The sequence below is a fragment of the Phyllobates terribilis genome, unplaced genomic scaffold, assembly GCF_046119375.1.
Source record: "Phyllobates terribilis strain yellow unplaced genomic scaffold, ASM4611937v1 Scaffold_2__4_contigs__length_985480577, whole genome shotgun sequence".
NCBI lineage: Eukaryota > Metazoa > Chordata > Amphibia > Anura > Dendrobatidae > Phyllobates > Phyllobates terribilis.
This window is the reverse complement of record NW_027362762.1, coordinates 327,392,555-327,415,265: the sequence shown is the minus strand read 5'-3', so window position 1 is coordinate 327,415,265 and position 22,711 is coordinate 327,392,555. Positions and strand designations below refer to the sequence as shown.

General features: G+C 35.9%; 1 protein-coding gene and 1 long non-coding RNA gene across 3 annotated transcripts in view; one reads left to right on the top strand and one right to left on the bottom strand.

Annotated features, from left to right (window-relative positions):
* Positions 1–242: 242 nt before the first annotated feature.
* Positions 243–17,566, bottom strand: LOC141207673 (uncharacterized). The gene is made up of 4 exons (XR_012278006.1): positions 17,465–17,566; positions 14,418–14,463; positions 3,266–3,363; positions 243–739 (listed from the first exon to the last, which is right to left on the bottom strand). It is a non-coding gene; the product is annotated as an uncharacterized lncRNA (long non-coding RNA).
* LOC141207647 (short stature homeobox protein) overlaps positions 16,598–22,711 on the top strand; it is a 25,977-nt gene continuing 19,863 nt past the window's right edge. For both annotated transcript variants that reach the window (XM_073664428.1, XM_073664427.1), the window contains exons 1-2: positions 16,598–17,126; positions 19,705–19,913. In XM_073664428.1, the coding sequence (XP_073520529.1) occupies positions 16,859–17,126; positions 19,705–19,913 (477 nt within the window). In that variant the 5' untranslated portion in view covers positions 16,598–16,858. The remainder of the gene's footprint in view (positions 17,127–19,704; positions 19,914–22,711) is intronic.

Genomic DNA, 22,711 nt, shown 5'->3' with positions numbered 1-22,711 from the left:
GTATTTGATCAGTAATTTGCATCAGTATTTTTTTAACTTTTTTTTTCTCCTGCTCACCTGTCCCTTTGTGCTTGGCCACAATCCCAAAGAGTCCAATTCAATATGAAAAAATCCGGCACCAAAGTGATATGTTCCAAAGCTTTATTCCAAAAATTCTTAGATGTAAAAACACAGGCAAACATTTTGCAGGTGGAGGGCTTGAAACAGCAAGGTCCCAGGATACTGGTTTACGCATTTCAGGGCTATATGTGCCCCTTAATCATAACCTAGCTTTATGGCTGTGGCATGAGGAATTTAACCTAGCCGGGCAAATATGACCCGCCTCCCTTGTCACAGGACTTACAAAACCTCTGTATCAAACACATTTTAAAATGCCAAAATAAAACACATATACAAGTTTAAAAACAGATTACAATATTGAAACAAGGTGCTATAAATGGGATTAGTGAACGGTTCTAATAGAATAGAATAAAGTCCGAACGTTTATTTAGGCCGATGGGGTGGGCGGTGTCCATCATCAAGATCCAGTGGGTTTCCCGACTCAGGAGTTTCTGTCTCCAAGCCCCACTTCTCCTAGGCTTGTTGACTCTTTTCATCCCAAAGAATTGGAAACCCCTCAGATCTCCTCCATGTACTTGAAAAAAATGCTTGGATATATTGAATGGATTAGAGGCTTGACCGTTCACTGAATCCCGGAGATGATCATTGATACGCTGTCGCAATTTCCTCATAGTGAAGCCTATGTATGAGAGATTACAGACATTACAGGTAATTATATACAGGTGCATCTCACTAAATTAGAATATAATCAAAAAGGGAAACTCCTATATTATATAGTCAGTACAAACAGAGTTATCTATTTCAACCGTTTATTTCTGTTAATGTTGATGATTATGGCTTACAGCCAATGAAAACACAAAAGTCATTATCTCAGTAAATTAGAATACTTTATAACAACAGATTGAAAAATGATTTTAAAATCCGAAATGTTGGCCTACTGAAATGTATGTTCAGCAAATGCCCTCAATACTTGGTTGGGGCTCCTTTTGCATCAATTACTGCATCAGTGTGGCGTGGCATGGAGGCGATCAGCCTGTGGCACTGCTGAGGTGTAATGGAAGCCCAGGTTGCTTTGATAGCATCCTTCAGCTCGTCTGCATTGTTGGGTCTGGTGTCTCTCATCTTCCTCTTGACAATACCCCATAGATTCTCTATGGGGTTAAGGTCAGGCGAGTTTGTTGGCCAATCAAGCAAAGTGATACAGTTGTTTTTAAACCAGGTATTGGTACTTTTGGCAGTGTGGACAGGTGCCAAGTCCTCCTGGAGAATGAAATTTCCATCTCCAAAAAGCTTGTTGACAGAGGGAAGCATGAAGTGCTCTAAAATTTCCTGGTAGACCGCTGTGCTGACTTTGGTCTTGATAAAACACAGTGGACCTACACCAGCAGATGACATGGCTCCCTAAACCATCACTGATTGTGGAAACTTCACACTAGACCTCAAGCACCTTCGATTGTGGGCCTCCCCACTCTTCGTCCAGACTCTGGGACATTGATATCCAAATGACAATTGGAAATCTGGGACCTTGTGGAGTGTGTCAATGACTGCCTTCAGGACATCTGTCAAGTCAGCAGTCTTCCCCATGATTGTGGAGCCTACTGAAACAGACTAATGGACCTTTTTAAATGCTTAGGAAGCCTTTACAGGTGTTTTTTGTTAATTATTTTAATTAACTAAGATAATGACTTTTGTAATTTCATTGGCTGTAAGCCATAATCATCAACATTAACAGAAATAAACACTTGAAATAGATCACTTTGTTTGTAATGACTCTATAGAATATAGGCATTTCACTTTTTGTATGGAAGAATTGAAATAAATTAACTTTTTGGTGATATTTTTGATGCACCTGTATATAACATGTGAACTATTGCAGTTAATAAAGTTTTGAATTTTAACCATTTCTGGTTTCGCTACCTTTTAACTGTTTAGTGTTCACTGCATATCTACATGTTCCACACTTATTATTACCACACTTAAAAAAAAACCTTGTTGATAGCCATGTTCTATTTCCCAAACCTGTCATCACCAAACTTGGTGATAAAAGATTGGACAAGGTTGGAGCTTTCCTAGTTGAAAGTAGACAACCTTCCTTCAGAATATTGTCTAGGATTGAGTCGCTTTTTAACATTGGCAAGAATTTTTTAACAATTGACTCATTCTGACTATATTCCTTTCTGTATGTTGTTACAAATACCATTTTTTTGTTTTTCTGTCTCTGCTGTTTTTTGCACTTGCCCATCATATCTGACCGGGAGATTTTTTCCACTGATTTCATTGCCCTAATAAGAGACCAATCCTGATAACCTCTTTCTCTCAGTCTATTGCAAATATCCTTTTCTCCTGGACATAGCACTCGTGGTCACTGCAGTTTCTTTTACATCTATACATCTCACCTCTTAGAATGTTAACCCTTACATGCCTTGGGTGGCAATAATCAGCTTTAGCGGTAGTATTTCCCATGGTTTCCTTGCGGAAAGTCAATGTTTTTGCTTTACCATCAGATACACTTGTGGAAATTTTTAAGTCCAAAAACTAATCTCTGTCTTACTACACTTGTAAGTAAAAAAGAGATTGCAGTTGTTAGGATTTATATGTTCCATAAATTGAGGAACATTAGCAGTGTCTGTGGACCACAGGATAACCATATCGTCCATATATATGGCATAATGCAATATACTAGACTGAAAAGGGTTATTGGCTGAAAAAATACTTGACTCCTCCCACCAAGAAGCAAACAAATTGGCAAAAGACGGGGGAAATTTTGCGCCCATTGAGGCACTCCGGCATTATAAAAAATATTTGTTATCATACAAAAAGTAGTTGTGACTTAATAGGAAGTCGAGTGCCAAACAAACAAAGGAAATCAAATCTGGGGAATAATTTGAATATTTCTGAAACATCTCAGAGACAGCTTTTATTCCCAGGGCATGTGGAATACAGGAATAAAATGTACAATATTACATGTAACCCATGTATGCTTTTCCTCCCATACAACCTGTTCCAAAAGGGTTAACAGGTGGTTCGTATCCTTTATGTATCCTTGACAAATTTGTACCACCGGCTGCAAAAGAGAGTCCACCCATTCAGACAGATGTTCACCATATGACCCTATCCCAGAGTCAATGGGTCTCATGGGTGGGGGGAACCTCTCTTTATGCAGTTTATGTACAGAGTGGAAAATAATGACCACCATTTCACTTACATATACATACTCTACCTCTTTTTCGGTCATAATCCCCATAGATCGACCCATAGTGATAAGTGGCTTCAATTCCTCTTTAAAACTCACAGTAGGATCACCTTGTAAGACAGAATAAGTGTTAGTGTCTTCTAGGATCTGGCAATTTAAGCTATTGTACAAAGATTTGTTTAACAAGACCACTGCCCCCCACCCCTTATCAGCTTTTCTTATTACCAATTCAGAATTATTTTTTAGGGAGGAAACAACGCTGTTTTTCTGTCTGTTTAATGAGGAAATCAAATAAAGTTCCTCCAAATCACTCTGGATCAGCTCCTGAAAATGGTCCAGTACATGAACTCTTGATTTGACCGGATTAAAAAAGGGGTTTTTAGTCCGGAAATTTTCAGCAGTAGATACAGTCACTGTTTTCCCCCTCGATTCTATATCCAGCTGTACCAAATTTTTGTAGGTGGTCTGGTCACCCAAGCTCATAGAGGTGGAAGGACAAATAGGGTTAATGATTTCTTGCTCCTCATTTTCAAATTCCTTGAAAAAATGTCTTTTAACAGTTAAGGCTCGTACAAAGCGGTTAACGTTGAGGATTGTATGGAAAAAATTAAAATGTAAGTCAGGTGCATAACCTAGCCCCTTGGACAATAATTTCAATTGGTCAGTGCTAATGATGAAGGAAGACAAATTCACTATATTTTTAATGGGGTCTAAACCCTTTTCTGTTTGCCCCTGTACCTCTGTGGATATCTCTTTGGTTTTTGATTTCCAGATCCCACGTTTCCTCCTCCCCCTCCATGTCCGTTTTTTGAATGTGTAGTAGTGATATCGGGTGAATTGCTGGGGGTATTTTCTGGTGATGTACCTTCATCTGGGTCATCACTATAACCCCCTGATGTATCCAAATCACTAAATGCTACTTCTGCACTTGTAGATCTGGGCACCTCTGTTCTTAGTTTCTTTAATATTGGTTTGGGAGTCACTGGGATCTTATACTTAGCTGCCCAAGTATAAAGCCAAAACCAGGAGTGGGTGAAAAATGCAGAAGTGGTAACGCGTTTCAATTATTCTTTTCCTCTGATTGTTCCACTCCAGGTTTTGGCTTCAAATATTGATGTAAAATATTGACCAAATACTGAATGTGTGAACATAGCCAAAGCCGGTGGCTACTGGGAGAAATAAAGTTTATTTTCTCCCTGATGCTGCACTTTCACTGCTGCTGTCAGACGCCTTCAAAACTCTATTAACATGCACCAACTGTTTAAAAAGGCAAACGGTCTTCGGCAACAATGGTCTAGGTAGCTGTTAGAAACGAATGAGCACATCACCTAGGCATCTCGAACAGTACCATAGACTTGAATTAAACAGCAGTGAGAATAGATCACCAGATACCCTGTCTTGTGACCTGATGTGGAATCCCCAGCAATCAGGCAATTGTAATTCATCATGTGGAAAGGTGATAAGTGACAATTCTGGAAACATACTGTACCTTTCAAAGGTTCCATGAAATAAGAAAAGAAAAAAATTGGTCTGCTTTTTTTTCTATAAACAATGCCGTTTTCTATATGGGACCCATATTTTATCATTAATTATTGGTACTTTTTAATATATTAAACTATAGTATCTAATGCATTTCATAAGGGATAAGTGTCATATCACTTACCTTGAGTTCAACCTTGATCTCCTAGCAAACTCATTGTAAATACTTATAAATCATATTGTCCCCAAGAATCCATCTACAGAAATAAAGTTGCAGATGAAGCTTCCCACTCTCTGATAGAGGAAAAATGATGGCAAAACTGATGCTATAGATTTTTTTGTGATCATTCCCTGTCATCAGACACATCAGATATTTTCTGAGATTGGTCCTTGAGCTGGATCAAAAACATTGCATGCTGCTTTCCTTCTTCCTTCAGGCACAGATTACAAAATGGACAGCTAGCCAACAGCTAGTCTTGCTCTGGAGTAAAAGAACTGGCAGGACAAAAAAGTGAAAAAGGAAAAGAGTGGAAAAATACGCAAAATTTGTGGATTGAAAAATATTCTAGTGCAATTCTATGAAAAAAAAACATAAAAATCACTATATCCTCAACATGTTGCAGATTTCAAAAAGGACGTAAGTCAGTTTACACAGCATTAAAAAAAAGCACAGTGGGCATAAGATTTCTATAAATCCCATCTGCTTTGATGGAACTGTAAGATGCTACGTTTTTTGACGCAGCGTTAAAATCTCACCAAAGACTCATTCTGGGAACGTAACCTAAAAAGAAAAATAAGCAACGGGATGTAAAGAGGATATGGAAGAGACCTAAATTTATTAATGAAATTATGCTAAAGTTCTAGTGTATTTTCATTGGATTGTGAAAAATCTTTACTTGTTTTCCAAACCCCCCAACCCTTAGAACAATACCATGTACAGCCTGGCATTTTTCAGCAACCTACACCATATTCCCCGACAGGCGTGCACTCTACACCAAATTAAATTGGTATACCCCTGAGCTATACCCCTGTTTTAGTAAATCTCCTCCTGTGTTAAACCTTACCTTGCTCTTTTGCACTAAATGCACATTCGTTTAGATCTCTGTGTGTTTTATTACCATTTTATTTTAAAGCTTTGTTTAACAAACTTGCGCAGAGTACATGAAGGGGGGTTTTACAGTCTATACAAGCGGCTTAGATGGCTCAATAAAACCTGCACTAATTGTATACTATTAGGGTAGACAGTTACGAATCAAGTGGCGTCTAATCCCTACTATAATCACTGCAATATAAAAGCACCTCTTCAGCAAACACTACATGCCCGTGCACTGTGCCTTGGTGATAATGAGGGTAAGCTACCAAGTTCATTCCTATTGAACTGATAAGTATTTTGTCCTTAGCAGTAAATGTCTGAGTATCACCCCCTCTGTGAAAGAACCGCTGCTCCCTTCTGTTTAACTAGTTTTCGAGCAGTAAAAGAAAAACATTTTTACTACTTTCAATAATTGTCCTTTAATCACTAGGCCATTTCATGGCTGCCTAATGAACATACTTATGTTAGAGAAAATGCAGACCGAAGGAGGCATGAGAGGCCTGGTACAGTAGTCAATGGATGGCTATTTGGTTACTCATTATACTTGTTTTACTTGGAAAATAAAATATCAATAAAAAAGGACCAGGCACTAAAAATCAAGCTAAAAAACAATACGTATGCAATGAAACCCCTATGAGACCATCACCCAAACTTGCATTGAAAAGTAATCTTCCCTTGGTCTTCTCAAACAACATGGTCAGTAGGCCTAATATAAAGTAGAACTGGAAAACCTGGTCTCAATAAGTCTTCGCACAGAGGTGATGTCTCAGAGAGGTTTTACTAGTAGACTATGGACCTGATTCATTAAGGTGTTGACATCAGAATTCTGGTGTAAAACACCTTAATAGGTCACAACATTTTTGAGCAACTCAGAAGTTGCCCAAAAATATTGTGACATTTGGCGTTCACACTGCAGTCCCAACTAGCTGAGTCAATATGGGCATAACACAGGCAGGAGGGAGCGTGGCTATGTCCACCTGTCGAATCCATGAAAAGTTACTCCACTTTAGTGGTGTAATTTACTACACAATGCCAGTTAACAGATGCACCTAATTCATTACTTGGTGTGTGCTTCCTAATGAATTCACCACATCATACTCCAGCAAGCCTTTTCATTAAGATTGGCATATGCAATGCAAGTCTTAGTGAATGGGCCCCTATATATCCTTCATTTTAGGCCTCAATCAGATGTTCGTATTTCACATGCGTCTTCAGTCCATGTTTTTCACGGATAGAACAGGTACTCATTGTAGTCTATGGGGATGTTCACATGTTCACCAAAATCAAACAAACAAAAGACATTGTCTGTTTGTCATCAGACTCACCTGTTCAAGTCATGGGACTGGGAAAAACTCAGACAACATGCTGATGATAGTGATGTCTGTTTTTCGCTATTTGCCAGCAGAAGCTTGAAAAACCTCCATTAGTTTATTTTTTTTGGTGGGGGGGGGGATTTGTATATCAGAATAAGTGATGAGCCACTGATAGTAAAAACTGACCTTCTGATGACACACTGATGATAATCTGATTCCGCACACTGATGACAATTTTTTCATCGATGTCTAAATGAGACCTTTGGGTTTTCCATACACTTCAACAAAAGTATCATATTATACCATATACTTAAAGGGGTTTTCCCACGAACAAAAGTTCAGCTTAACAATTGTCTGTGTCTGACCGTGTACGGAACATACCACATCTCCTGGGCAGGGGAGGAAGCAAAAGACAATACAGACATTACAGCAGGGGATCGCAGAGGATTCAATTTATGAGGTAAAACATTGTTTAAAAACAGCCAGTGAAGTGTTTTACCTCACAAAATGAATCCTCTGTGATCCCAGTACTGTAATGTCTGTATTGTCTTTTGCGTCCTCCCCTGCCCAGGAGATATGGTATGTTCCGTACACAGTCAGACACAGACAATTTTTTAAATGAACTTTTGTTCATGAGAAAACCCCTTTAAAGGCACTTTTCCAACAATGAAGAAGATGGTGAAAATGCACACTAACTGTGCATTAATATACCATCAATGCATGCTTTATTACCAAATCAGTGCACAGACTGGGAAAGAGCTATCCTAGCAGTGGGGAACTACTGTGAATGGTTGACATTAGGCCAAGAGCACATATTGCGCATTTGGTGTGGATTTTACGCTTGTAACATGCACAGCATTTTAGAGCACCATCAGAGTGTATGATCTTTAACTTAATTTCATATGTGACTTTTTGGTGCAGAAACCACATGGAAATTGGCTTTTGTTTTGTTTCTTAGATTCATAGCATGTTAATTTCTGTTGGAAAATGCTTATTTTACACATTCATTTGAATGGAGACCTAAAATATGCACATTAAACCACACTGACCATGCATTGTTTTGTTGCATTTCTGATACATTTCTACAAGTAAATTATGCATAAAAATACATGAATAAGTGCATAAAATATATGCGGTACAGAAATGTTACATATTTCGATTTGGAAATCCATGTGTGAAATCTGTATGAAATATGCAATATATACACCTAGCCATAAAAAAGACAGACTTCAAGACATAACCCAGGACTTTCCAGTAAAAAGATAATTTTATAGGGTATTCAATTTCTGAATCACTATTTTTTTTAATTAGTTATTACAAATATAAATGATTTTTAAGAATTGGTAAGATAGGGCATGATTATGATATTGGGCTACAAAAAAAACAGATCTGTCCTGCACCTCCTTCCAGAAAGAAGCAAATGTGAACAGGTGTAAACTACTGTGACTACATTACATACATAGCAAAGAGTGCAGCAGCGCACCATGGCCTTCAAGATAAATGTAAACATTCTATATATTAGTTTTAAATCGCATTACTGCCATATAGATCATATTTATAAAATTGAAGCACTTAGCGCACAAACTGGCCAATTTCTGTGTGCCCACCACCCACGACAAAGCGTATTTCTCTTTGTGAGAATTGTGCTTTGAGCTATTTTCAAAATTCAAAATCCTGTAAATTAATTTCTAATTGCTGACTTCCCAATATTCATTTTTATTTTTTTATCATTTATTATAAAAGTCCAGCTCTCGTTTTGAGCCAGATCTTCCACAGAAGAGTGTGAAGGACTGATCTGGAGCATATGTACAAAATGTGGCATTAGCTGGGCTGCCTTATTTTATGTGGAGTGCTGCTGTGACATCAGACAAAATGTGCCCAATAGTGAGAGAAAAGGCTGTCATCAGGACACTTTGATGTCTGCAGCTCCATCATAGAAGGTCACAATACACAATGACATGTACAAAGTAATACTAAGTGAGGTGATGCTAGGGCATGTTCACTGTATAATTCTTCACCTTCAGAGGCTAAACAAATGCTAAGTATATTATGGCATATTATTATAAATTGAACTGTTATGCTGCTGAAATATAACAGTTTATTAAACTCCCCAAATTAAGCCCTTTCAAAAGAGTGGTAACATAGATACACCAATTTGAACAAATAGGAGGGCAGGAGATATTTCTACTATGAAACACTGTTAAGTCTTAGTTCTGTTCCATCCACTGATAATTTTGAAGTGATGATCATACTACCTCATATGTATCAATCTATTGTCTATCTATCTATTCTTTCTATATATTCATTCAAACTTTTTTGCATGACATTATTTTTACACTTGATGCTGCCTAACCCTATTTTGAAAATAGCGTGTGATATATATATATATATATATATCTATATATATCTATATATATATATCTATATATATATAGATATATATATATATATATATCTTGTAATCAGGGCCCTCCTGATTTGACTGAAAGGATGAGATGCAATCCTGTACTGCAAGGTGGGGGGCTGCCTTCTGCCTATAGCCCTGTCCAAGTGGATCTTAGCTGTGAGCCTTGCCTCAGGCTAAAGCTAAGCACTGGTTTAAAATGGCCACAATGAGCACCAACCTACTCTTTACCAATCTCCATCACCCAATGTCTACTGAGGAGCTTAAGGGACTGATTGCTCCATTAAAGCACATAATCTTTCTATCATATTCTACAATTAGGAAAGGTACTTACATAAAGCATTGCTTAAATGAGCCAGTAAAGAATTTTAAATATATAAAGGGTTACTGCACCTATACAAGTTTTGTTTGAACTGCATGCTCTTATATATTTTATATCAGCTGTGTAATTAAATCACAAACCACACACAGAAAACTATGCATGTTTCCGAAATTCTGAGATACAGTGCTGAAGATAATATACATAAATACTATATATATATATATATATATATATATATATATATATATATATATAATCTATATAGTAAATTTACTGTGCATACAGACATGTATGTGTGCATAGATTCATATATATAATAGTATTTCTATATATGTATATATATATATATATATATACATAAAACATATATAAATATACATATATATATATATATATATATATATATATATAAATATATATATATATATATATATATATATAAATAAAATGTATATGTAAATATATACTTCCGAAAAATATATGCATTCTACTCATATCTCCCTGGCTATGTCGAGCCAGAACTTTGCACTTATACATAGCGATAACCTATTTTAAAAGAAATACATGCATATGAGACAGTTTCAATATGTTATTGTATTGTGTGAATATATATATAAATATATATATATATATATTATCAATAAGATTGTCTTTTATATTACCAGTGCTAGTAGTATAATTCTGCTCTTTTGCAACAACGGCCATGCACTTTTAATTGTTCATAAAATTCCTACAACTGTTTTTTTTTCGTTCTGGTGAAAAGAATAAAATAGTATAATAAGAAAAATAAATGATAAAACATATAAAGTAGTTAACCATAATAGGACAATCGAAAAATAAGTATATTTTTGAAATTCTATCTAGACAAATGAAAAAAATTATAAAAACGATCTCTCCGTGGAAAAGGGAAAACTCAACACTTGATATAATATGCAGCACCTCAAATTATTTCCACCTATTTCCTTACTGCTAATTCTACATAGTGTGCAAACTTTATTCGCAACTTGCACATAATATTCCCTTGAGCTGCACAATACCGAGGAAATAGATGGCAGATGGACAAATGTATATGAACAATTCCCCCACATTATTCTTCAAATGGAAGCCACAAACTAACTGGATCGTATTTAAATGAAGTGAAATAAACTGGGAGGAATTACATTCCCCTAGGTCCAGAGTTAAGCACGTTGCCAGTCTAATCGCTTTCTGCACCCAAACTATATATATATATATATATGTATATATATATATATATATATATATGTATATATATTTATTTATATTATATGTGTGTATAAGTATGTATATAAATATATATATGTTTATATATGTGTGTGTATATATATATATATATATATATATATATATATATATATATCCATGTTCCATGTAGAGTTGGAATATGCTTATTAAGCTTATTAATGAACAAACAGAGCTGCAAAATCTGCAAATGAGTAATAGAGGATTATTCTCCAGTATCCGCTGCTTGTAGCTGAGAGGAAACGTATGTAGGAATGAAATGAAGTTCTTGTGATTAAAAGAATCCGGTCTAATGATGGAAATGTCATTATTTGTGTGACGGAAGCGCTCAGGATCAATCAGCCTCAATTAGGATTACACAGAGAGCATTGAATGTAATCTATTAGCGTCTCATTTCACACACGGGTCCAGTGCATAAATCAATAAGAAGCAGAAGGGGGGAGAAAACTGGGAAGACAGAGGTGGTAAATTAAGAAGAAAATCAAAGTTAGTACAGCTAAAGAGTCAATTCTTCCATCAATAACTGTGAGAACTGTGAAAATGTAATGATTGTAATCATTTAATCAGCACATTCAGCAGCAATCAGAATCATTATCATAACAGCAACACTAATTAATATTAGCAGCATAAAGCATATACATACATATATATACCCTCACCGTATGTGACGTCACACACCTAGGAAGCTAAGTGTAATGTGCAAATTGTATGTTACACACCGGTGACCTCGTCACTAATGTGGAGAGACCTCAAGCTCAGAGCAATGGTCTGATTTTTAAAATAGTTCAACTTTTTCTTGTTTTTACAAGGAGTGTTGCAAGATGCCAGTCATGTGGTTGGTCTGGATGCCATAGCTGCTGTGCGTGTGTGGCGTTATTTTCATAAACTTTCTTATTTTGCCTAAATACACTGGTCTATTGATAGCTGAATGACAGCCAAGCATGCCTGCAGGAATGGGGGGAAGTATCTTAGGTGCTCCTGTCTAGAATCATATTTATATGCTGCCATACCAGGTACACACATTAGCTGCACCTATCACCAACCCTACAATTAATGATGTCGCCTGCTCTCTAGCAGTGATCTTCTCTTCAGTGTATAGGACTTATGGTCATTACTGCTGTATCTGATGATGAAATGACTTTATTTTCATAAGGAAGAGCTTAATGAGTCCATTTACAGTAGATCCAGTGGCTTGTGGAGAATAATAATGATGATTATTAGACTGCGCAGTGGAGGGAAACTTTATAAATCCCCCCTCGGCCTTTTCCATTCTCCCACCCACAGAGAAGATTATTTTGTACGATTTATTCTCATGTATATATTTTAGGGTAGAAGGGCTTGTTCATGAGCCTGTGTGGGAGGTCTGCTGGAGAGGTAGAAGAAATGCAACATATATCTTATTATGCCCTAGAAAGCTAGAAAGTCACTGAGCGTACTACCGACTATATGCTGTAATAATATGGGTTTTTATGAAAGATAATATTACATTGGGCCCTGGGAATATATATATATATATATATATATATATATATATATATATATATATATATATATATATGCTTTGAACTATATGTACATATATACATATATAGAAACATATTTATGCATTGAGATATGTACATATATGTATCTTTATGCATATATAATTCAATAAAGCTGTAGACAATTCCAGAGCCCTATATGATATTAGTTGTCACATTCTTTTTAAATGTAGCATAGAACAGATGGCATTCTTCTGCCTTTGTAAAAACTTTGGAAGTGCACACAAAGGTGCATATGTATAAGTAAAAACAATGGCATATCATATGCAGCTATATACAACCATCCCTGTGTTGGGGGGTGAACAAAATAACATTAAAAAAGTAAAATCTAACAGTGAACACAGAAGAAAAGTATTATTATATTTATTCTAGTCGGAATATCGGTCTGACCAGTTTATGATCCATATTATGTGCCTTAGTTAGTTTCCTGTGGTTGCAGTTGGAACATTGGAATGACAGATATTGCATATATTGCACAGTAGTATTGCATTGCATTCCATAAGTGATAAGTTCTCTTCATACCACATGACGGGTCCTCCTGGAACAAACTATACTAGTGTTGTGGGAACATTAGAAAGCTCCAGCCCGCTTCACATTAAAACAACAGATAGTCTATGCGTTCTGTTACCATGGAAACTCTGGAAGTGAAATAAATTCCCATTCCAAACATATCAGATCCTAGATGTAACATTATATGGCTATTAATCTTGGAGTCAATGTGGTAGTACAAGGTAAAGCCAAACTCATCACAGCAGGCACGGAGACACTAATGACAGTCTGCCATGAGTTTGGTCTTACCTCTGATTCTCTCTTTTGTATCTAGCTTAGGTTGGTCTTGCTGCTGCTGCATTTGTGCATTTATTCATTTTTACAACTAATCTACATTTTATATATATTCGCATCACCCATAATATGCTCTTATTATGCATATTTTCAGAAGGAGATAACATTTTGCTTGTAATGGATCCTCTGATAATAGAACCTTACTAATAAAACCTGCTGCTACAATGTTTTTTTTTATCAGTCGGAATGCTTTGTGTTCTCCTCTGACAAACTATATGGTAAACATAAAGATAAACGCTTATGTGAACATAGCCTAAAACCAATCATGCTATCAAACGTGTTCCATGGCGAAACACAAACATATAACGCAAATAAACATCTTATCCAAAAACAAAGTGTATTGTCTATATCATTAACATTGGCATTGCGGTCTGTAACGCGAGAGTCAATGAATGAGTACAGGAAACAATATATTACAGGAGCTGATCAGATGTGCTAGTTTAATATTAATGAGGTTGGAAGTCATTGATAGAACATATTTCAATGTTATCACCATGAAGGTAGTCGATGTCTGGACTACATGTGGCTGTATGGCTGTATGTAAAAGTCTTGTAATGTGGTTATTATTATTATTATTATTATATATTGGATATCAGTTCTTGTCTTTGTAGGTGTTGGGACACTGCTGACCCTTCTTTTCACCTATTTCTTTTTATTACTTGCAGGGATTAATACATCCCTCCAGCGGGGTCAGGACTATTGCTCTACAAAACAACACACAGTAAATGTGCAATTATAGCAATCCTGATAAATATATAGCAATATTAGAGCTATGTCATTATACAACATAGTGTGATATTTAGAAGCAGGTTATGGATGTATTATCAGCATTAATGTCATTATTTCTGCTGTATTGCCGAATCCAAACTCCTATTTAATATTCGCCAGATGTGATTTTCAGCCACTAACCTTTCTCTACACTCAGGATTCCAGGAACCTTCTGATTTGCTTGATGCTGAAACATAGAGGAAGGCATTTAACATTAATGATATATTATGTAGGCCATTATTAGGGGACAGAAAAATAGATAGATAGATAGATGGATGGATAGATAGATAGATAGATAGATAGATAGATAGATAGATAGATAGATAGATAGATAGATAGATAGTATATAGTAAGTTTGTGACTGTACGTCAGAGCAGAATATTGCACACTGACCTCTATACAAGAATCTCTGTGTGTAAATTAACCACAAAATATGCCTTTCTGGGTACTCTAATGACTTCAGAGTACTTGCTATCTAATGTCGAGTGATTATAATACTAGTTGAGTAGGAAACATCTCATCTGCTCCACATCATAAACAAAAGGCAGTAAATATCACCTTGCTACATGACCTTGCCACATGGACTTCACCATGCTGCATTGCCTCCAGACACTGGACTAATCTGAGGGAGGTGAGGGAGGAATTGACTGAATGAAACAGATCAATGACTTATTCCCCAAGCTGCTTGTACCTTGTTACCTTGTAGAATCAAGCTATACAAGTACACTACAAGGGAAAATCCTGTATATAACAGTATAGTGCACTTCTTGTGGTCAGATAGCAGTCATTTAACCCATCATGTCCTGTGCTATGGGAATCCAGGCCTCTGATTACATGATCCACCAGCAGTGGCACAATCCATCAGCACTATGTAAATTCCATCCTATGTAGAGGTAACGCTCAGTGTAATTATTTTCCTAAGTAAATAGGTTAAATACACTAATATTAATCCCACACTGACAAAGTACAATTACTCTTAGGACCACAATACCATTTCTTGTATTTGGAAATAGACAGGTCTCCTGATATTTGCTGGGACATGTGTCATTCTGTAATAATTACCTATAGCCTGAGAACATGATAGATCATTCCTGTTCACTTGACATTTTTTTGTTATATTATGAATAAATCATTTATAAAGAAAATACAAACACATCCTCTGATGAGTGTATCCTATTCTGACAGCAGAGTTTTCCATGAATCAGAGCCTGTTGACTGGTATCCAGACTTCTTCATAAACCTGACTTGAGACTCTTTATTATCCCCCCACCCTCGTACATTGCTAGGATAGGACATCTTGATTTGTCCAGTAATTAGACACTTTCTGCTAATAGAAGCAATTGCATATATTACTTTCACGCACCTGATTAAGAATGAAGTCACTGCTTAGGGTGGACTCAATTATGTAATGTCATTTAATGATGAGCGAAATCATGAAATCAGGCTTCACCATGGAAATAGAGGCGGACACAAAGTGTAATGTACATTCCCTGCAAGTGAATCAAGCACACCAGAAATGTATTGTACAAACTGGTAACCTAAAGATAATACTAGTGTAGTGGTCGGATACTATATCATTTAATATAGCTATTTTATTATATATATTACTACATTGATTTTTTTATATATATAAATATATATATATATATATATATATATATATATATACATATATATATATATATATATATATATATATATATATATATGTTATCGCATGAGTTCTGTATGACTTTAGAAAATGATAACATAATTTCAGAACTTTAACTAATAATATAATTAAGAAATTTAGAGGGGAAAAAGAAAAAGAATGCTTCATGAGCTATAATTAAACATTGAAACATTAGTAATACAATTAATTCTTTCCAGAATTCTGTGAAACAATAAAATGGGGTTGGGGGAGGTAAAGTCGTTTTTAGGCTCTTTTTTTGTTCCATATTACACTTTGGACAATTAGAAGGGTACATGAAAACAGAAATAATTACTCAGTTTTTATTAGATTGTACAGGGAATAAGAAGTTGATAACTGACTTCCCCTACTGTTTGGTTCCTTGAAACAACAGCTTTGGCGCTAATAGTGCCCTTGGCATCTTTAAATGCTGTTTTGAGGACATTGTCCTGTTGATGTGTTATTCCGTGCAAAACTGTAGAGTGCAGTAGATACCTGCTGTCCTTATTTGTGTTTTTCTGTGTTTATTTGTCTCTTTTTCCTCTCTTTTTGCGCATCTTACTTCTCCAAATCAAGGTGCATTGATGCCAAAGAGTGATGAAATAAGAAGAAAAGCCAATTGCTGCACTGAGGTGGGGGATAGCTGCTAGGAATCCGCCTGCAACTGTGGAGAAGTCAGTAATTGCTGGAGACAGGGAGAGCTGGGGGTTGGGCTGAGGGATCCATGTATAAATAGTGTGATCTCAAATTGAAAGGCATAAATAACAGCAGGAGTGATCTAACCCTATGCAGTTCATCCTCGACGGCAAAAAGGGGGGAGAAACAATAAGGAGAAGCTTCCAGGGGACGTGTAGATCTCCTAGTGCAGACCAAGTGGATCTCTGTGGATACAAGATCACAGGGCGCAGCAGCCATGGAAGAACTTACTGCTTTTGTATCTAAGTCCTTTGACCAAAAGAACAAGGATGGCAGCAGTAGTGCCAGCAGCAAGAAGGAGACCATTACATACAGGGAAGTTCTGGAGACAGGCTTAGCTCGGGCCAGGGAGCTGGGAAACTCTGATAGCAATCTACAGGACATTACAGACACCAGTAACCACTGCTCGCTGCACCTCTACAAGGAGCACACAGACATTGACAAGGACAAGCTGAAAGACTACAGCACCAGCAGGATATCCGAGGGTGAGTATCCAATGTATCTCCATGGACTATGCTAAATATGGATAGTACTGTGCATCCAGCCCAGGGAAAACTTCCAGCTGTAACACAGAGGAACAGATCGTAGTACTTGCTCCAGTATTGTATGATCTACTGCACAGATTGCACAGCATTGCTATTATCACACTGCAGTCAGTCACCACACAATGTAGACACTGCTCATTACTACATAATATTCTATGCACAATGCTTCCTGGGTAGTAGAAAGAATTACACATCCACAGCTTGTTCAATTACATTAACATTTATTACTTATAAATATTTATATATTGTTTCTTTTAATTAAATAATTGTAACCATACCTTGTTTTGTGAAGCTTTCCCATAAAAAAGGAAGGATGTGTGGGACTATTTTCACGTCTGTTGATGATAATGTCTGACAACTTCCTGCTAGTGTAAATGGTAATGATAGGGGGTAATTATTAGGCCCAGTTGTACACTACAACACCCACGTCAGGAGGACTGCACTCTGCAAATTCTGGAATAGCAAAGGCCACAGACATTAGACTCGCTAAATATTTTTTTGTTCACTCAGGGAAACAGGTGTCTTTCTTTCAAATTGTTATCATGGCTATTGCTTACTAAGACATATTGCAAACAGCCTGCAAAACATGTGGCTGGATGAAGGGGGGCGAGGGGGTTAAAACGTTTTCATCTGGTGTTACTCAAGGTGAAACTAAATTAAAAACAAGACATGGGAGATCAGGATGGAGGAAGTATGAATGTCTTGTGTGATACTATTATGTGTTATGGGTTTTTTTTTTCTTGGGAAATAGTAATGTATTTGCAAGCAATAATTCCATAATGTTTGTAGAATGCTGGATAGATAGATAGATATGGGATGGATAGATAGATAGATAGATAGATAGATAGATAGATATGTCAGGCAATATTTGTGCCTTATCTAGTTTATAACTTAATAACATTGCTATATAGTACACTGATCTACAAAGACCGAATTCATATCGTAACCTATTTTGTGTATATATTATCCTATATTCCAAACAAATTACTTTAAAATAGTAAAATTATGCAAAAAGATTCTTTATTAAAAATGGTCTATTTAAAGACATGTTAAATGTCAGGACATTACCATTACACATAGCAATACCAGGGGAATACGGACTAATGTCATTGTGGCACTGTATGGACACTGTATGGGATGTGTGCTCTCACACCATTAACATGCTGCTTTTCAGCTAAAAGTTTAGGTGCAATAGAAGAACAAAAAGATTACCGATTTCAATCATAATACAATAAATCTAAAAAAAAAAAAAAAAAAAAAAAAAGCACTTCCATTCTTATTATTTGGTAAAGTTTAGCCTTACTATATGGATTTTGACTCCAGCCTGATAAAAATCCCTGTGGATTTCTGCGAACCTGTGTAAAGTTCATTTAATTTAATATTTAAAATTGTCCTGCAAAACGTTATATTTATATTATTTTGTATTGTTATATATAATATTAATTACTATAACATATTCTGCTGCGACTATTACTATTTTTACATTATATATATATTTATTTATATTTATCGTCTCATACCTTGTTGCATCAGCATTACTTTTTATAGATAAAAACATGACATTTTATTATCATATTCCTAATTAAGGCTCCTTGTTTCTTTTTGATTGAAGACGCAACAATTCTTCACTGTCAGCACAGTGTTTTGTTAATGTTAAAAGAGCCTGTTAAGAAATTGAACTATACATTTTGGATATATGGCTATAACATGTATAATTGACTGATTACTTACCCATACACAGTCACACACTATATATTGCAATTATTCCTATTACTGTTATAATGGTTATAGATTTATTTGGTCATTGTACACTGTTGATTTATTCTCAGATAAATTATCTATCTATCTATCTATCTATCTATCTATCTATCTATCTATCTATCTATCTATCTATCTATCTATCTATCTGTTTTGCTTGGTAAAGGTTGTCTCAGAGTTCAGGTTTGAGATCACACAGTAGAAAATGAGCCCAGGAGAATGGACATAGTGAAATGTTTGCTGATAATCTATTTATCATATGTAATGAAGCCACATAGCAGAGTGAGCTGGATTTGTTATCATTATTAAATGGTATGAAATAGATACAGATCCTCGATCGTTGTCTATTACTATTCAGTATGTGTAGAATTGATTTCCCTGCCTGTGTTCTCTGCACCGCTATTGGACTAATCGTAATCGATTGAGAATACATTAGGACATATCTGTTAGGATAAGACCAGCACTTCATGAAATATATGACGGATGGAGAGTCATTATTAACATTACTGAATTCTTCCTTCCCAAGGAAAATCACATTTCGTCCATCAATTATTCTAGAGATAAATAAAAACTATATGAGGAAATGGACCTTGTTAATTGTAAATCAAATCCAGGGTCATCTATCACTGGGAGGAAGCTTCATGTGGGAGACATACAGATATTACAATATCATTTCATAAAAGTTGTCAGGTTCCAGAACAGGCTTGGTAGCTAATACAAACAATGCTGTGATATTGATGAAGACTCCCTGTACCCACAGGAATCTACGAGTGTAAGGACAAAAGAGAAGATGTGAAATCAGAGGACGAGGATGGACAAACAAAGCTGAAACAGAGGAGAAGCAGAACGAATTTTACTTTAGAACAGTTAAATGAACTGGAAAGACTGTTCGATGAGACTCACTATCCTGATGCATTTATGAGAGAGGAACTAAGTCAGAGGCTGGGACTCTCTGAAGCCAGGGTTCAGGTAAGGAGATGTAATAACAAAGTGCAGAATAATCACTCCCATCACTACCTTGGCATACACTATGTGAGGCATCTATCTATCTATCTATCTATTTATCTATTTATCTCATATCTATCTATTATTATTTATTTTGAGAGCACCATCGATTCCATGGTGCTGTACATGAGAAGGGGTTACATACAAAATACAGATATCTATCTATCTATCTATCTATCTATCTATCTATCTATCTATCTATCTATCCATCCCATATCTATCTATCTATCTATCTATCTATCTATCTATCTATCTATCTATCTATCTATCTATCTACCTATCCATCCCTCCGTCAATCCCATATAGCTATGTATATTATAACTTTTTTGTTAGCATGCCAAATAAACTACAAATTGTTCCTAAAAGAAAAGCAAAGATTATTAAACGTCCTGACAGGAGAAAGAGAATCATGGTAGAAACTTTACATGGACTATGTGTAATAAAAGCCTAATGAACAAGTTGTTCAATTGTCATCATTATAAAATGATGACAAAACATATGCATAAAAATACACGTATGTGATAAACCATTTCAATTATATTTACAGATGAAAATATTTAATAACAACGGTAATAAATCTAAAAAAAACCCAGAAAGTACTAAAATGTAAGTTATATTATCACCGCATGAAATAATTTACATGTACTCATTATAAGTGTATATATATATGTACACAAATATATATATATTGTATGTAACTAACTATACTTTTATATAATATATTTTTATATACATATATATATTTATATGTATATATATACTATATATATATATAAATAAACACACGTGTAAATATATATGTATGTACATAAATATGTGACTATATAAGCTGTATATAACTATATATATATATATATATATATATATATATATATATATATATATATATACACATACATTCCTAATAATTTCTGTCTCATTATAGTGAATAGGCAACTGGTGTCGCCAGCACACACGCAGCCTTTCTGTATGCCACCGGCATACATCCCTTTGGCAGCACAGACACATTTGGTCTTATTAGTTTTCAGCACAATTTCGCAGCTTCTGTCGGTGCCACCGCCGAATAGAATAGGCCTCTTTAGAGGTTCCTTGGCTGCTTTGGGGCTGGATTATCCTGAGCCGGGGGGTGAAGGTGCCCCAGCTGACCTGCTTGACAGCCATATGGATTTATGACATCGAAGTCCTCCCCATCTGCTCCCTCTCTCTGCCTTTAAAGTGCTGGAAACACAATCCTGAAAATGATGATTATTTATAGTCAGTAAACGTATTTACGAGCTTTTAGCTGAGCATTCAGCCTTTATGACAGGACACAATGAATTAAATCTCTATTAGACTCAATCATAACTTATCCTGTCTCACAATTAATCGATAAAGGTAACAATAACTCAAGAAGGACAACAATATGCACAAATATAAATAAGCTAAACTAGGAAGTCGAATAATCTATTATCCTATTTCCTGCATTCAGAAATTGCAATAATTTCTCTAGTGTTATTTTTAATAATTGCTAAAACCTTGTCTGTGCCTTTAGATTAGACGTGCTCACTATATAACGCACTACAATCGCAAGAGACTAATCACCTAAAAGTCGGATGTTATATGTAAGGGAACATCACTATTAGCACAGTTTTACTGTTCCAGATCTATAATATTTTCTAGTGCCTTGATGTGTTGTTTGACAAAAACAAATTAATAGTAAATCCCCCCTTTATCACTTTCTGTCCAAAGTTGCAGAAAATTGCTCTTTAAACCACTTTCAGATCTCAACCAAAATGTCCATATTGATTCAGGTGGATGCATGAAAAAAAAATCCCTGGTTGCTTTGAGAAAAAAAAAACTGTTTGGAATAGAAATAGTTGGACAGTTTGGGAAAGAGGAAGCTAATTATGTGACAGAAAATCTGAACATTCCTAATAACGTCTATTAGTAATGGAGAAGGGGGGTCGGAGGAGGATGTTGGTGGGAATGGGTAGGGGTGGGGGGATCAGTATAGATGCAGGACAGGGAGGCATTTTATATGGTAAATGCTCAGTGGCTTGTTGTAATAAGCACACACTGTCCTTGTTGTTAGAAGATACAGTTTCAATTGAGAGTGGAAATTTGCTGTAAATAAATTGATGCTCCTCTGCTTGCCTGCTCCTTATTAACCTTTTATTTTTAGCGTGTCCTGGAACCCCATACCACCCAGCTGTCAGGGTTATAATTGAAAGTTATGAGCCCATAGTGAGAAGCAGGCAGTAATTCAATTACAAGAAATATCTCTTGCTTTATGGCGCACAGCTAAATTAAATGTCATTATTCACTGTCTCTAATGGAAATCAAAAGGAAATCAGATTAGAGTATTTGTGAAAGAAATCACTGAGTGATCCTTAATGAAGAAATAACTGTCTAAAACAGTGTAGTGCGCTTTACTTAGCAGATTCAGACCTAATTGGGATTGATCACTACCCTGATTTATTATTGCTTAACCTACTGGCTAAATTATTTGTCATCCTAACCTCAGTTTTTTTTTCTTTGCTTGTCCCATGGCTACAATGACTTCATGTATTTATTCCAAAAAGTGCAGAGCCAAATGCGCCAGGAGCTATCCAAGTGCCCCCTCTCCATAGAACCTAATCACATTACACGCTGATTGCGCTTCTCCCTTTGTCTGGAGGATCTACATACACGACAGGATCTAAGTAGCTTCCAGTGAATTTACACTCCCCATAAGCTGGTGTGTGGCTTTGATAAGGTAAAGGGATCAGTATCACAGGGCCAAA